This window comes from Centroberyx affinis, unplaced genomic scaffold (genome assembly GCF_046629955.1).
Source record: "Centroberyx affinis isolate AG114_WGS23_722 - 3 ecotype Tasmania unplaced genomic scaffold, CSIRO-AGI_Caff_v1 ptg000408l_1, whole genome shotgun sequence".
Taxonomy (NCBI): Eukaryota; Metazoa; Chordata; class Actinopteri; order Beryciformes; family Berycidae; genus Centroberyx; species Centroberyx affinis.
In genome coordinates this window covers 1-17,338 of record NW_027279075.1, presented here as the reverse complement: position 1 = coordinate 17,338, position 17,338 = coordinate 1, and the positions used below count along the sequence as shown (strand labels likewise).

The window sequence follows — 17,338 nt, the reverse complement described above, 5'->3', positions numbered from 1 at the left end:
TGTTCTCCTCCTCATTCACTGAAAACATCCAGGAGTATTTTTCTAAAGCCTACTGACCAAGAAAATTGTTGCTTTAAAATGTTTGCCCAATGTAAGTTTGTTTGGATTCGAGATGAAAAACAAGCTGGATGGCACCGTGGGGTTTGGACATACAACAGCTACATCAATATGTTGGATTCAATGAAGCTGCATACTGTATTTTCGTCATCTTATATCTGCTTCCCTGGCATTTTCTAGATTCATTAGAAGCCCATGTCGCTCCATCTAGCGCCCAGGGTGAGGAGACGCCTGTGTGTCCTGACGGGAGACCATTTGATTTTCCTTCCATGAGAAACTGCTCCAAGAAAGAAGGGTTGATTCGTGGTGTGACATAATTGAAAATGATTTTATTTGATCATTTACATTTAATTGATATAAACATGTCCATGAAACGAAATGGTTTGTTCAAACATTTAAGAAATTCATATTTGATAATAAGCACAGACGATAATTTGGAACATAGGTTATCACAAACTGACCAAATGGGAACAAGAGTGCTTCCGCTACACAAAACATCCTATATAACAGATTATAGTCAATTTCCATGTCTTAATTTATAATATTTCCCTTATTTTTGCCCTGGCCAGCACATGCAGTCAAGTCCGTTTCCAGTTGTCCTAATTCCTGTGAGATCAGTCCCGCGTTTTCAGCTTTCACCTGGTGAATCTTTTATATTCTCGCATAAATCTCCAAGTGCCTTGTTTCTGCACGTCCACTGTGCATGCCCGGGCCTGTCGTACTGTAGTCGCATGCTGTGCAGCAGGAGACATGGAGATCTGTAACCTATAGTTTTGCATTTCAGAGTTTCCACAGAATTTGTCTTCAGAAAACCGTCAGTCACCAAGCAAATATCATTAGAAGCCCTGCTACAGTAGAGGCAAGGGCAGTATGTGCCAAATAAATAAATAAATAAACAAATAAATAGACTAAACAAACAAATAAGTTAATTTAAATAGACAAATAAATAATTGGCATAGGCTACATGCGAAACAATATCATAGCCGAAAACAGACCCAGTTTGTTAATAGCTTCAGTTTCCAGTTTTCCTTCTTGTTTGTGATTGGCTGTTATTTGGGAAGAAGAAATGCCAGGTCTATAGCTCTGTGATTTGTGACTTGAACAAGTATCCTGGGTTGTATTTTCCCGGTACACCGCTGATGGATGGATTGGATGAATAAAAACTAAGAGCAGAAGATCGCTGTAAGTGAAAGAAAAGCTCCTAAGATGAGCCCGTTTTGTCGCCGGGTGACTAGGTGAAACTCATGGAAACTGTGTGCTCCAGCGCTTTGCGGCGCAGCGACGCGATGCTGGTCCCTCTCCAGACGTCACTGTCCGGGGAACTACACAGCTGAGGAGAGCCGGTCACGTTGGTCGGGCCGGACAGGGATGCGGGTACCATCCCGGGGAACGTGGGCTGGTAGAGGTGCGACTGAAGCCCGGAGCCGTTCGAGGACATGTTGGATAGACCCATGGAGTTGGGGGGCGGCCCGGCGAGGCTACACTGAGACAGGGACTGCGCCATGGCCTGCTGGCGGCCCAGGGCGGGCGGGAGCTGGAGCTGCGACACGCCGGGCATCCCCGCCGTGGCCCAGCGGGTGTCGTTGGCGTGGAAGGAGCAAAGACTGTCGCCCATGGCTGCCGCTGCCGCCGCGGCGGAGGGGAACTGGGGCAGGCCGTGGTGGGTCGGCAGGAGAGTGCCCGGAGCGCGGAAGACATTGGTGGTCTTCTTGCGCTTCTTCCACTTGGCGCGTCGGTTCTGAAACCAGACCTGCAGACAGGCAGAGAGAGAGAGAGAGAGAGAGAGAGAGAGAGAGAGAGAGAGAGAGAGAGAGAGATGTTTTTAGGAGGAGAGAGGTGCAGTGGTTGCTGGTGCATGCACAGCCCAGTCACCAGTGTTGTAGTGGTAAATAGAAAGTAATGACATCCAGTCGGTGATGAGGATAATGCAAACCACCAATTCAACACAAATCAGCTGCAGAAAAGCACTGATGTATGTTTTTCCTTAAAGGGCCCTATCTCCATATAGCTTACATTAGTATGATACTGCTGATGTGTGCTATGAATTTACATCAATAAGATTTATGAAACGTGGGTAAAGTGAGTTGAGGTGGGTTTACTCTCCACTACATCTCTGCCTAGGCTGCAATAGGCAACAAACTAAAAACATCTAACATGTTCAACCTATTGCCAGGCTATACCAGCTGTGTTTTTTATTAACCTCACAACATTGCAGCATTAAGCACTTCGGCTATATTTCGGCTGCTGTGTAGCGACAAAATATCTAACATTTAGGTTAGGGTGAATTCAGGAATTAGGGGATAGCCTAGTTTATCTGGTTTTGTCTCAGTGTACAGAAAAGGCTGTAGCACATTTCCCTGAAAAAAAAGTCGAATCTATATTTTGCATTTCTAAATGGTTAAAAAGCATCCTCGACTTTACAGAGATGTATAATGTGGCTATCTGTTGAACTTGTGAGCAGAGATTTTGTGAAAAATGTACAAATGCAAAAAAAAAAAAAATTGTCCCATAATACCTGAATTTATCATTTTTAGGCCTAGATTCAGTGAGTTTGTTTTGTTCTACTGCATGAAAATGTATAGCCATTCAAAATCTTCAAAATCATGCACACGGATAATAAAATGATAATGTTATCGCTGTGACATTTACAGTGGTCTGTTGGAGAGCAGACTTTATTCCGAGAGTCCTTGAGACTCTATAGATTTTGGTCGTAAGCGGGCGCCTATGATTAATGTGAAGATTTGGCTGAGAAAGTGGGGCGCAGTAATAAGAGCGGGCCAATCTCACTCTCTCTCTCTCCGCGTAGCCAGCCGTGAAATCCGGCCTGAAATGCATTACACTTCAAAGGAAAGAAAATGCAATTTCTCATTCCGTTTAAAAGACGGAGCGCGCTCTCACCGCGGCCGCCATTAAGATGTAGAGATCTGTGACAGGCCCGCCGCCCGGAGAAGACCTGCCTCCGCTCATTTCAGCCCTATCATAATTGTTGATGAGCATCATTTCACTAATTCTTATTTTATGTAAATAGTATATTGAAATTGAATTGACCCATGCAATAATAATGATTATTAGGGATATTATTTCACATGTGAACGAGCCAAGTGCATTTCCCATTGCCAGTTAATAGGCATTGAAGCCATAATTCTTAATTTGGTTGATATGATATTATATCCTTTGATTTTACTGTGGGCTCATAGTAGGCTAGTATAGCCTTTTGTATTTGTGTTGACAACATAGATCACATGTGCGCATGTCACTAAATATAACAGTTGAGTTTATATCGGAAATAAAATCCAGTAGGCCTATTAATTTTGTCAAGTCGTGGACTGTCATTTACCATTACCATTGTTGGTTCAAGTCTAATATCAGGCTTTTGATATTAGTATGGAGGCAATTTTATCTGAAGCAATTAAAATATAATTACACCGGTATAATAAAGCCCCAATCATGATTTGGCTCCCTGTAGATTATCCATTATACACGAGAATGCACAACTGCAATGTCATGCAGTTTTGGATCAGATCGGATTTGGGGGCTACGGCCACCGGAATAACCCGTTACTGTGATGTTATTAATGGTAGGCTATTACTCTTCCCAGCCGCGCGTGTGGTGTAATGAATTGCTATGTCAACGTTAGTAAAAATATTAGCCTACACAATTACAAATGAAAACAAAAGTCGTTAGAAATGGCAGAAAAGCTTTAGCCTACTTTCTCTGAGTTGAGGTTTTCTCAATGCTGTGATTTTAAGTAAAAGGACAACAAGAATATCAACATTATTTGCTTGAACTGAGTTATGATTTTATCCTGAGATTTGAAGGGAAGAGAGGAGGCAACCCGTCAATTCTGGAGGATGTAACGGAAAAGTAACGTGTAACGAATTACCGCTGCCAGGGAGGAATAAGAGATGTAATTTTGAAATGAGTAACGAATAAGGAGTAATCTAAATCTGTTAGGCTACTTCTTTAAGTAACTGCCACACACACACACACACACACACACACACACACACACACACACACACACACACACACATTATTATAGACACAACACACTATTATAGCCAACTTCCCCGGTTTAATAGGGTTAAAATATTTTTAGGATGAATATCATGACCTAATAAATGATTGTTTCAGCTGTTATTCATGTATCTTGAGGCTATTTCACTTTTCAGTTATTTGTATCATCCCATAGCCTACAGTAAATAAACTAGTAAACTAGTAAAATCCTGGGATATAAAGAATGGGTTTGTCTTGGCTCGTCTACATATTAAACATGTAGGCTACAGACTGAAGGATAAACATTTTGTATTCCAATTGAAGTGAGACTTTAATCTGCAGTTGAATGAAGATAAATACAACATATCTCAGAGTTTATGATAATAGGCGGATAATAGGATGGATGTGGATATTTTTGTTGCAAATCTTATTTCTATTTATCCTAAATATCGGATCTATTACAATTTTCGTTAGGACCTAAACATTTTAAAATCAGATTTGTGTAATCATGACGTCTCCTATAATTTCCATGCCGTCGGATAAGAGTAGGCCTAATGATAAATCAGAAACCTCAATTTTATATTTATGAAAAAAAAGATAGCCTATTTTTTGGAGCTCAATGTAATATTTATATTTTGATGATTGGTAAGAAATTCAGCAGGTTCGTTTTGCAGGAATCACAGCACCCAGTTGAATTGCGTCTTAATCGATGATATTTATCTATCACAAATTCATTTATAAATATTACAATTATCGAAATTTACTGTCATGCAACGAGTGAACAAAATGCGTCTCCAGTTCAATTATGAATGAAGGAACAAGCCTGGAGGTTATTGGTTATATAGACAATATAGGTTAGAGTAGGATTTAATTTTACTGAATGCACTTTTCAATTTTCTATGCCTATAGTAGTGATATAGCCTAGTTTTTATTTTCGTTTTATTTTTTGGGCTGGTGAGGACGGTAATTTAGTGGTGCATAAAAAGGTCGGTGGTCATAATAAAGCAAACAACCACCATTATAACAAAAAAGAGTTAGGCCTATATTAAAAAAAATCATCAATTGTCCTATCGTCATAAAATACATACACCAGTTAGACACTGCTCATGCATTTATCTCATGGAGATTTGTGTCAGGCTAAATGTGAGTGACTCTCTTCCACAGAGTGAAGGTGGTTTGTCCTCCACTGGATCCCTGGAAACGCCGGAGAGCAGCCGGTGTCGAGTTTGTTTTTGCCGCGGCTAAATCACATCCATTGCAGATGAAAACCAGATCCCCAGCCTGCCTACCTGCACCCTAGACTCCGTCAGCCCGATCCTTAGCGCCAGCTCCTCTCTCATGAAGATATCTGGGTAGTGCGTTTTGGCGAAGCTCCTCTCCAGCTCGTTCAGCTGCGCCGGGGTGAACCGGGTCCGGTGCCGCTTCTGTTTCTGCGTCTGCTGCCCTCCAGACTGGTTGGAATTACTGTTCTGCTGCTGTTGCTGCTGTTTCTCCTGCTCTTTACTGTTGACCTGCACCGGGTTGGATCCTCCGCCGTTGTTGATATCGTCGCCCGGGAGCATCGTGGCCCCTTCCACGCCGTCCGGGCCCGGGCCGAGCTCCCCGGAGTGTCCCGGGTCGGGTCCCCCTCCGCCCAGCCGACACTTCAAAGCCTCCCTGTGGCCCAGTAGCTCCGCCGCGGCATCCTTCATCCCTGCACAGACGAAACACCTTGTGAGATTTTAAAGTGCACTCAAACATTAACATAGCCTGTACTTTATAAAGGGGGATAAAAGGAACTGGTTAGGGCAAAGCATTATTTGGTGAGATTTTAAAGTAAAAACTAGTCTATATTTTACAGGCAAAAGGGGAAGATGGTGAGTAGCTGAAACATTATTTGGTTGCACTAGAAAATGATACAGTGGTTAGTTTGTCATAAAAGGCTGAGCAAATGCTCCACATGAACATGCGTAAAATCATCCTGTCGAAATTTAAAATACATTGCAAATAATCAAGATCGAAGATTGCAGTTCATTGCGAGCAAAACACACAGCATGCACTTTATAATCTGCCCCTTAAATATACTTAATTCAATTCGATCACACCGATATCTTAGAAAATTGTTAAATCAAATTACGCAGTAATATAATAATAATAATTACTTTTCCAATGAATTAGGCTAGTTTAGTTCCCCTCAATCACATTAAGACAATATAAGAAACAAATTGACAATTTTCTGTGCTTGATTTAAGATTAGAAGTGCCTCCAGCTTACAGTAGAGTTGAAGACCGGAGTTTGGTGACGATAACTCACCGAGCCGAGCATCCAGGAGGTCGGCGTGAGATAGCATTGCGCACCGCTCCAGGGCGAAATGCTATTCCAAAAAAAAAAAATCTCTATGACTTTAACCTATTTAAGAAATATATATAGCCTAAATGAAAGCAAATTCGGTTTGTGGTTAAAAGGGAGGTTCGTTGCATTATAATGTAGTTTAGAGAAATGGGGAGGCGCTTAACAACGGAATGAACCCATGAGCTTCTCCAAACGAGGACCAATCAGAGTTGAAGCCTGAGGTATGTCAGCTCTACCCCGAGACCCCAGTCAAACCCCCCTATCCACATCCTCCCGCATCCACAAGTTCATTCCTCCTCATTCCTGTAATTGGCTTTGATTTCTCCTCCAAATTACATCCAATAAAATAACCTGATTTAATATCTGTGTGAAAGCTTCGACCCGTTCGAGAAATGTTGGATCACCACAATATTTGTTTAATTGTGCATGCTGTTTCTGCACTCTCTTATAGTAAGCTTCTTCTGCCCATCAGCTTTGGGCAAGAAGTGGGGTTATTCACATGAGGAACCACATGGCTACATAAACACACTACTTAGGCGTCAGTGGCATTAATGCATTACATTGCACAAAGTGAAAACTACATTGTGTAACACCTTGTTAAGAGGTGGATATGAACTTGAGCCTATAATAGGTTACTGCTTTGCATTTTCATATTATTGCTCTTTCTCCTTTTTTGTCTAGTGTGACATTTTTAGTTTTCATAATGATATTGTCGACCCTCTTTACAGCGCAGTCTATCCACTAACTGCCTTTTGGAGGCGAAGTGAACCTCTTCTAATACCCCTGATTTCCTACTCAGCCAAACAACAAAGTTTATATATTTCTAACCAGGGTAATTTTCGAGGCCATTAGGCTTTTATGTAATTAGTGTCAAATCTATAAGCTTTTATTGCAATTATCAGAGTAAAATCAGTATAAATTAGTGGTAATTTAGGAGTGTTTAGGCCCAACTGTCAAGAAGGGAGGGACTTGTTGTAAATTATATGTGAGCAAATTAAGTGCATAATTCGGCGGAAAGTGGAAAGAGAGTTGGTGTTTAACATGAGCTGTGAATGTTTGCCTTTGATAAAGGGACACAGCTAATAGGCTACCCCGAATGGCATGGAGCACCCTGACGCCTGGATAGATAGCCCTACATGGGGAAGCACATAATCATGCTTTAAACACTTCGAACAGGCCAATTTCTTCCATATTATTGATTTTTCATAATCTTTCCAAATTAAGGTTATTCATTTCCACTCAGGACAAGAACAAGTCCTGAAACCCGGCTAAAAAGCAGGTCCTCGTGTCATTAAATAAACCACCATTACACTCAATTAGCACAATAGCTTCTTGTTACACACACCAGCTCCTCAAATATAGCCTAGCCTATATAAGGACAACAACAAAAAATCAGACATGCTTTAGACAGATGTCGGGACGTTTTGAGAAAGCGGGTTTATTTATTATGTAGTGAATAGTGGCACAAAGGAGGCGTCCGAGCGTGAACCCGGGGCTCTTTTGGGTCCCTTTTCTCCATCCATCCAGGCTTCAATTGCCTCTGCTCATCTTTGATTTGTCTGCAATCTGGTGGCACGACAGACCGGGGAGGATGGAGCCTGCTGGAGTCGCACGCGGAGTCTCTTTCGGACGCATCGGGGTCTGTAGAAAAAGCCCGTCTCTGCGCCGACGCCCTCAAACGAGGAAAGGAACAAGAGTGCGCACTTGGAAATAATTCTTGTCCTCATCACATCTTAAATTTGAAAAGAAGTTGGACTTGGCCTAAAAGGAGGCTAAAGGCTGGAAGTGAGCGTGGTTAATTCAAGATATAGGCTATCTTGTATATTCTGTTTTCTGGGGATATAGGCTACTAGAATATATTCGTGGATTTGTTCATTTTACTCACAAAATTATATTTAAAAAAAGGACAGGTATTTGTTGACTGTTAGTAATTGTATAGGCTATTCGAAATAATTCACCATTGTTGTTTTTAATTCGTCATTGCATTTTATCTGCGCTATTTTAAACTGCAGCTTTTGCCTGGCGCGCTCAAACCATAAGGATCATTTAAAATGATCACATTGTTCGGTCCCCATTGCGGGATGATGGATTGCGCGCTTCGTTTTACGACTTTTCAATAGCTCAGTGCTTTTATAGCTGTACAAACAAAAGTGAATGACTCCTCTCGTAGCAGTAGGTCATATTTAACCCAAACAACGAGAGGGGATCATGAGATGTCATGCAGGATGAGCTATGTTACATAAAGGCCTATAAAAAAAAAAAACAATATTAACTTATTTTTTTTATTTTACTTTTGTACTTTTAATATGTAGATGGCGAAGGAAGTGTCTTTTTCCATGGTGGATGTAGTGATTTTTTCCCCATAATAAATAACTTTCTGATTGCTCCAAGCAGACAGGGGGAAGACAACAATGCGTGGGAACACATTGGCTCCCTGTAATACAATTTATTTAACTGGTTTGGTTCGTACAACACCTATAGATTGAATCTCTTTACGCCAATACCAGCTGCTGAACTGAGCTCCGAGATTTCAAGCTTTATTTGGAAGACGGAGGTATAAAACAAAACATTTTATTCAATTCATTTGGAGACATAGAAGGCTCCCTACTACATAAAAAAAAATCACTAGGCTCACAGATTTGCTTCAATTTGTAATAATAGGCATATTATTATTATTTTATTATTATTAGGCTATTATTGTGGTTGTTGTTATTATTGTTGTCGTTGCTGATGTTACTGTTTTTATTATGCTGTTGTTATAGTGCCCTGGATTTGATTTGTGTGATGAACCAATTTCTTGTTAACTTTGTATTTTTTTGTGGGAGATGAATTTCCGTTCTTGAAAGCTGTTATTCTTATTTAGGCTATTTTACTAACTCCCAACATTAGTGTCACTAGGATTAGTTCAACTAGTAATTCAAAGGCATCTTTTCACTATAGGCTACATTAAATCGTCTGAATAGGCCGTGTATGTGTGTGTGTGTGTGTGTGTGTGTGTGTGTGTGTGTGTGTGGTGATGAAGGTCTTGGTTTTGCTGAGTTGATAAGGCTGTAATTAGGGTAAACAAGGACCACAGCACAGTTAGGTTACATCTCTCCCCGGCAGATTCCAATAACATGCCCACATCAATCTTACCCATGATATAAATAAAAATAGACAAACAAACAAATTCGCCCCCTGCAAGTTAATGCGGCGCATCTGAGTGGAAAGTAGACATTTTCACGCGCTCTGGAGATGAGGAGTGACTTTTAATAAAACTGCAAGAAAAACAAATGTAATACTGTACGCTGTATTGGAGCTGGAGGATCACATGAGCTATCTTGAGGCCGTGGGTCGTAGTTTAGGTATTGAACTGACGCCCTTCTCCACCAGTGGGCAGGTCCAGTGTCTCGCTGTGGGACATCTCGCCGGGACACACGGCTGATGGGGATTGAACCTGCGACCTTCTGGTTACGGGACAGTCTCTCTGTCGGCCACCTGCCCGCCTATTATTACCAGAGACTTTATTTTCCCTTTCAGCTCATCGCCTCGATCCTTCATTCCTGCCTCCATGTCTCTGTCCCATGACGCGCAGCTACAACAGGGGATGATTTTGGTTGACTGTGTTTTTTTTTCTTCCTTTCTTTCCTTTCTCAGGTCCGCTCGCGCAGTCTGTATTCACTCAATTAGAGATTTCTAAGGAGAAAAACAATCGATCTTCCATCTGCACAAGCCCCAGTTTAACAAATGAGATTCTTGTTTCGTGCAGCTGATTTGGTGACAGTCTGGGGGATTAGAAGTAATAAGTTATTGTGCTGGAGGAGAGAGGGAGAGGCGCGCCCGCCTGCGTCAGGTGATAGCTGCTTAGTAACGCGTTACAGCAACAGCATTTCTAATATCATCGCCCTGTTCACCAGTAGTGTAACGAATGACCGTTTTAATTCCAGCAGATCTAATAACAGGCCTTACTTTGGTTATGTTGTTTACAGAAATGGCAGAAAATTTGACTTTCTCTAAGTTGAAGTAGGCTATTCTCAATAGGCCTACTTTGATTTTATGACGTAAAAGGGCAAAAAAAAAAGAATTGGTGATCAACACTATTTGGTTGAACTCAGTTATTCTGATTTTTGAAGGGAAGAGTGATGCCAACTTTCAATTCTGGAGGATGTAGTTTAACGTTATAATGTAAAAGTAGTGTAATAGGCCTATAATGAGTATAGCGAATGCCTGCAGCCTAGACTAATAATACAGTAATAACATTACTTTTGGAAACGAGTGGTCTAACGAGTAACGAGTAATCCGTTACTTCTGAGTAACGAGCCCGCCAGCGCTCCTCGGGCCACACACCCAGGTGTAGCGCCCCGCCGCCGCATCTCATGCCTCAATTAGCGCCGCTGCCCTCTGTACGGACTCGATTAGACCGTGATTTATCCGAAAGAAATATAATTATGCTTCCAAATAAAATAATCAGCATTGAAGAGCGATTTCCTTAACGAGATGGAGCGGGGTAGATGTCACGGAGTAGCAGCGCCTCATTAGGGCGGTAATGAGACTTTGGGGTGATCCCGATAATTATCGAAATCTGTAAAATAAGGATCAAGCCAAATGTAACCTTAATTTGTCTGGCCATTGAGTTTATTTAATAGTAGGCCTACAGTGTTTAGAAAAGCCTCCCTCAGCCTTAATATAAAGGTACCGTTATTTTAGAGGGTTTGAATTATAGATCTCACCGGTGCAATACTTTGTCATTCATGACCATAACCAACATTTGTCATGTAGCCGACAGGACTGCCCAAGCTGCTCTTGTCTTTATTGCAGATATCACGACACAATTCAATTCATTGCTGTAACATGCACACCAGCAAGTGAATACACTGTGCAATTAAGTCCATCAGTTAGTATTCTGTCTCTCTATTCAGCACCATACAGATTAACCAACTCAGATAAATAAAAAAAGGAATGCAAAAATGGAGAAAAAACTGTCTCCCATAATAACATCAATGCACACATTTACATGGCTTGTAGTGATCTCTCTGAGTGGTGGTTGGAATATTCTGCTTTTTGCTGTGACTCCAAATACTTCAACTCAATCCACCAGTGGACCCATACCATTAATAATTGATGGTTACTGCTGCAGAAAAGACAACAAACAAATATGAATGCGTATTTAATCACATCAAGTCTAAACTGGATTGTGTGACAAGTGAACGTGACCAACAAAAAACCCTCTACTCCTCTAGAAAGTGAGAATGTTTATTTTGATGCTTGTGAGATTGTACACACAGGAGAAGCATGTTAAAATTAGGTGGCACGTTATTGTAAAATGTAGAAATAATTACATCAAAAAAAAAAAAAAGAGAGAGACTTTGAATGATTCTGTTTGCTTCCACGGTTCCAAACAAGGCCTGACGAAAGGAATGGACATTTAAGTAGTGAATCTCACAGTGAGAACATCATCCTTCAAGCTTCACTGAGTCCAATATGTTTCTAGCCTCTTTGTACTCCTCTGCTTCAGCCAAATCCTCTTCTGTTTCCTGAAAGGACACAAACACACACAAGGAAGTGAGATTTTTTGTTTTATTGCAGTTAAAAAAAAAAAAAAAAAAAAAAGTATTGCCAATTCCTAAGAAAACTTACGCACCAAACAAAATGTAGAAATTCAGCCGGCCCATTAAGAATAAATCCACTACTTTTTCTTTTATTGGTGTAACAGGCGGCATAAAACGATTTAAACAAACCCCTTTTGGGTAGGGATGGGACGATATGCTTCTCTCCCGATACGATTCCATACACAATATGGTGTTCACGATTTGATACAACCACAATACGATGTAATAAATAAAAGTTCAAAGACGACAAAGTCTGACAGTGCAGAATTCTGTTTATTTCTGAGCCACAAATCTTTCTAGCAATGGCATTGGCTCGCTAGAATGTAAACAATATACAAATGTCATTACAAAGTGCAAATAATACAATTTGGATGGAGAGCTTGTGAAATTGTGATGGTCAAGGTGTCTTATATGTGATTACTACAGCAGAATAAAATGTCGCCAATATCACGATTCATTTTTCTGCCCCACGATACGTATTGTCACATTTTTGTATATTTGTATGTATAAAATTTCAATATATCGTCCCATCCCGACTCTGTATAACTCACACATCCAGGCAACCACCCAAATAAATAACGCATAACCCTCAGAGGCATATTTCAGCATTAGTCTCGGCCAGAATTATATTATTGAGATGTGAATTTAACAGCAAAGGGTTGGACTGAGGGCAGAGGAGCCATGGTAAAATGCGACTGTACGGGGTCACATCCTTTGCTAATCAAGTGCGTGTGAGTTCCTGCGGTGGCCACTGCGGTGACAGTGCTGCTAATGAACTGTGATGAGTGTGTGCATATGCGCGTGTGTGTGTCTAAAAGGAGGAGAGAAGGACGGGTGAGTGATAGGGAAGGGGACACGTAACTAATTCCAGGTTAGCTCCCTCTCCTTTCCATTCGGCTCTCGTCTGAGCGACTCTCACTGCAGTGCCAGCTGCCTGACTGTTGCTCTGCATTAATTAGGATGACCCCGAGACATGCATGCGTATGTTCGCTTTTCTCCACATCCATCAACACAAGTCTTGAAGGGATTAGCACCCCGTGCGGATGTACAGACAGAGAGAAACTAGGCTTAAACATATCTCATACTTTAAACCACGCACGTTTAACTCAACTTTGTTAAAATTAGTTCTAGGTACCAATAGATGTGGATACTGTTTGAGTGTTGGAACTGAAACACCAACATCTTGCAGTAGATGGTGTGTTTATTGTCCATCATCCAATAAGCTACCAGAAGACAAAAATATTTGTATTTCCACTTTTCAAATAAGTTGAATCCAAACAAAACCTTCATCAGAAATATGTTTAATTTTTCTCCAATCTCTCATAGTTCCAAAAATAAGGAAACATTTGGTTGTCATTGGCTTCTCTATATGTTGTTGATAGGGCAGATGTAGAGCAGTGTCTACTCTCACACACGAACACTGCCAGTTTAGTTTATGATCATTTAAAGTTACAATTACTGTAAGAAATACATTAGAAATAAAAAGACATATTGACAAAATATACTGTTTGATTGCGAGGACCAACCTCCTTTCCTGAAGTGGTTTTCTAAAGTGAAACTCGTTGAAGTGACCCACTTGCAGTGCATTATCACTACAGTAACTACTAAAGTATTGTACACTAGGGCTGGGCGATATGGACAATATCAAATATCACAATATTTTTGACCAACTACCTCGATATCGATATTGCGACAATATTGTAGGGATGACTATTGGTGCTTTCACAAAATATTTACACAATGAGATTTTTGATAAATAATTATCAGTAATGTGGAAATAATGACTAAGTGGGTAAAGGCAAATAATAGAACAGCTAGAACAGCCTGGTAAGGTCAGAAAATTACATCACTTTACTGTAATGCAGCCTTTAAAACCAGGAAAAGACAACAATTATGCCATATCACGATATCCAAAATCTAAGATGATATCTAGTCTCATATCACGATATCGATATAATATCGATATATTGCCCAGCCCTACTGTACACAATGGTGAACAGTATAGGCTAAACCTCAGAAAAATAATTGATTTTGGTCACCATGTGTCTATATTATCACAAAAAGACAATCAATGTAATTCTTCAAGAAGGCCATAAACTGAGTTAACAAGGCGGATAATAAAGACATTAACCGTTCTTCTGTTGCGAGAGTGGAGAGATTTTTGAACTGTTACTGAAGTGTTACTTACTAGTATCTGAACCAGGTCTGCATGTGCAATGGCCAGACGGCGGTGGCAGTCTGGGATCATCATTCTGGACTCCTGCAACACCTCCATCTGAAACCACACAGACACCATATCAGTGCCATCACCATCTTTATTAATTGGACAACCCCTGCCACTGCTCCCATCATCATTCCTCATTACCGGTCATCACAAAATCAACACTATCGAACAGTTTTTCACGTGTATTTTCAAACTTTAACACATTGATTTGAATGGCTAGATACAGGCATATTCATTCTCTGAATTTTGATGTAGCCCAATTCCTGAAAATACTTGCATGGTGTCCCACATACACCTTACTGTGGTTAACATCCCCCAACACGCGCGCGGTATGAAAAATGTTATTGAGTTATTGATCGGGCAGGGAGTTGGGCAGCGGGGGACCGCCTCGCTCCGACTGCACACCTGGATGAATGAAGAAACCCTGAGCCGAGGGCACTGTGATCAGGCGTAAAGAGGTATTACTACGCCTGGAGTGAAACTGTGTTACAGCCTGGGTAACTTTCACAGCCACGGCTAATGTGGAATTCCCCCAACTGGCACCCTAAAGAGCAGAGAAGAGTCGGCTAACACTGTCAGACACACACTCGCTCATGACAGATGCTTCCTCACCTATCCCTCTGTCGAGCTGGAAAGTCAAAACATGGACACAGCTGCACACATATACATTACACGGCCATGCACACAAACAGGCACATGGAGATGAACTCGTACGCAGACGAGAGGCTGGCAGACCAGCAGACATACGGAGAGAAAGCAGACAACTAGTAGGCCTGGTTTCCATCTAGATGTGACAAGGTGAGCCAGACTAAGCACAGGAGTGCTGAAACAGAGAAAAGTCATGGTGCCCTCCCAGTGCAGTGGAATGATCCCATCAGCGCTGGATAAAGATGACACTTACAGCGTATTGATTCCATTAAAATAAAAACCTCTAATCCATCCTGCCTCAGACCTCTCATCTCCAACCATAATCCATCTGGCCTCCCAATCCCCCCATTTAACACCAGCCAAGCCTACCGCTCAGTGTGAGCCCGTCACTCTATAAATGAACAAACAAAACAAGACACGCACAGAATTTTAATGTTATCAGATAAACATCATCAAAATGGTGCCTGTTCTGCCATTTCTACCGGTGCGCCACCCTGCTTGGAACACGCAGGAGAGTAGAATCTCTCCACAAACAATATTTAAGACACTATCCGGACATGCCAGTGCTGGAGATGACAAGGCTAGGACAAAAGTCTTCATGTGTCGTTCATATTTCCGAACCCTCTACTGCCTTCTCCACTGCACCAGTCTGGGGAGATGATGGAGGGGTGGAGGCAGAGTGAGAGAGAATGAGAGAGCAGGATATGGGCCAGTGATCTGTTAGGGGCTCTAAATTACCAGCATGTGTCAGTAATTATCAAACTCCTCCAAAGTTACATGATATAATTACATCTGCATCAAGCGAATTACAAAATCACTAATGATTCTCCTCTCAAAACCTAATTCTTAATTATCATTGTGGACTGACCTCATTACATGATTGAGGGGCTACTCAAATCATCAAGATGGTAGGATTCTCTTCATAACTAAGGGAGGGCAAAACCTCCGTTAGTTACTGGTTGAGATCGACAGAGCTCTACTCTTAGGTAATATCTCTCAAATGGCTAATGCACAAACATTTTTACACGAAAACACCCAGTTGTTGGTCAGTCCTTAAACCAGGGGCCCTTTCACCAACATACCTGTTTCTTGATAACATACTCATCTCCTGCCTCTGCTTTCAGGCGCTCGATCTTCTCCTCTTGCTGCTTCGCCTCCGTTATGTACGCAATCTCCTCTTTTGCCAGCCTACGGCCAAAAAGAGAGAAGAAGACAGTTCAAAGTTAAAGCCGGTGACACGCAGCGTTGTAGCGTCAAACATGAAACATAAATGCACAGCCGCTCAGACAGACAATATAGGCCGAACCATAAAAAGGTGCCTGTGATGGTCACCTTTTACAGACTAGGCCATCCATCCTCATTCTCTTCAACATTTCTCTGACTGAGGGGACGGAGTTAGATCATCTCCCGTAGGAGGGCTAGATACACACCTCAATAACAACCCCCGAACACATCATTCCTCCTCACTGCTGTAGGGCTACGCAGAAGACCGCTATCCAAGTGGAAACCAGCCTCGCATCATGCCTTCATATGAATTTTGACATATCGTACGTATTGTGATCTAATGCATTTTAGGCTGCACTTTTACACGTTTGAAAATGGTCCTGAATATCCAAGTAAAAAGGCCATCATAAATGATCAGTAATGCTTATTTGAAATGAAAATGTCTCTCCCTCTCCCACTTAAATACAAGTTCACGTGCAAAGGTAAATCTTTGTAAATTATGAACAAGGCCTGTCCAACCAAAAGTATATGGGCTATCCTTATTATTGTTGTTTAATAATTGTAAACTGCTATGCAGATTGTTCCAAACAGCAGCCACGCAAAGCAACGTTCCTGTTTAAATAACTACTCATTGTGTTAGGCTTTAACATGAAGTTGCTGTCATGCTATTTTTAAACAGTAAACAGAAAACAACTGAGGCACATGCTGTTACTGTGCTCAGGTTTGCTCAGGTACATCTGCATGCAGATGACAACTGAGTCAGTGTATGGACTAAAAGTTTGACCCGTTCCATTTCAGGGCTGCATTGCAACAGTAGACCTACATGTTTTCTGATTGTACACCGTATAGGTATTATGGAAATGTAGTAGGTCTCAGTAACGGCTTCCCGTTTTGAGCTGGCAGTTAATTATTCATATTATGTCCTGTTACAATTACAATGATTTAATCAGTGAAGCAGTGTCTTGGCCTAGTAACATACTTTAGTCACGCAATTAGTCTATTCCTCGAGACATAAGCGTAAAAATGTAAGCTATTCAAAGCAGTAATCAATTGTGTAGATAAAAACTCCACATCTTACCGACTGCAGCAATTTTCTCCAATTTATGATCATTATTACATTATTAAAAGTATTAGATCATTATTATTATTCTTGGCCTAGCCTAGAGTGTATCTATTATCTCCTGGCTCAATCTGACACTGATCATGCTGTCAATGGCCACAGATCCTGTAAATTATCACCACATTTAGTCTTTCAGATCCAAATAGTCTG

The 17,338-nt window shown here is 41.2% G+C and overlaps 2 protein-coding genes across 3 annotated transcripts; both read right to left on the bottom strand.

Moving 5' to 3' along the window:
* Nucleotides 1-1,288: 1,288 nt before the first annotated feature.
* otpa (orthopedia homeobox a) lies at nucleotides 1,289-6,382 on the bottom strand. 2 transcript variants are annotated; one of them, XM_071516526.1, is made up of 3 exons: nucleotides 6,307-6,382; nucleotides 5,343-5,746; nucleotides 1,289-1,807 (listed from the first exon to the last, which is right to left on the bottom strand). In XM_071516526.1, the coding sequence occupies exons 1-3, from the start codon at nucleotides 6,380-6,382 to the stop codon at nucleotides 1,289-1,291; spliced, it is 999 nt and encodes a 332-aa protein (XP_071372627.1). The 2 variants fall into 2 exon arrangements, with proteins under 2 accessions (XP_071372627.1, XP_071372628.1); XM_071516527.1 differs by having other exon boundaries at nucleotides 6,346-6,382.
* Nucleotides 6,383-11,602: 5,220 nt separating this feature from the next.
* On the bottom strand, nucleotides 11,603-16,032 carry tbca (tubulin cofactor a; the record flags this gene model as incomplete). The annotated part of the gene is made up of 3 exons (XM_071516524.1): nucleotides 11,603-11,897; nucleotides 14,161-14,247; nucleotides 15,927-16,032. Coding segments are annotated over 3 exons (274 nt in total), but the record flags the coding sequence as incomplete, so codon positions are not given.
* Nucleotides 16,033-17,338: the final 1,306 nt, after the last annotated feature.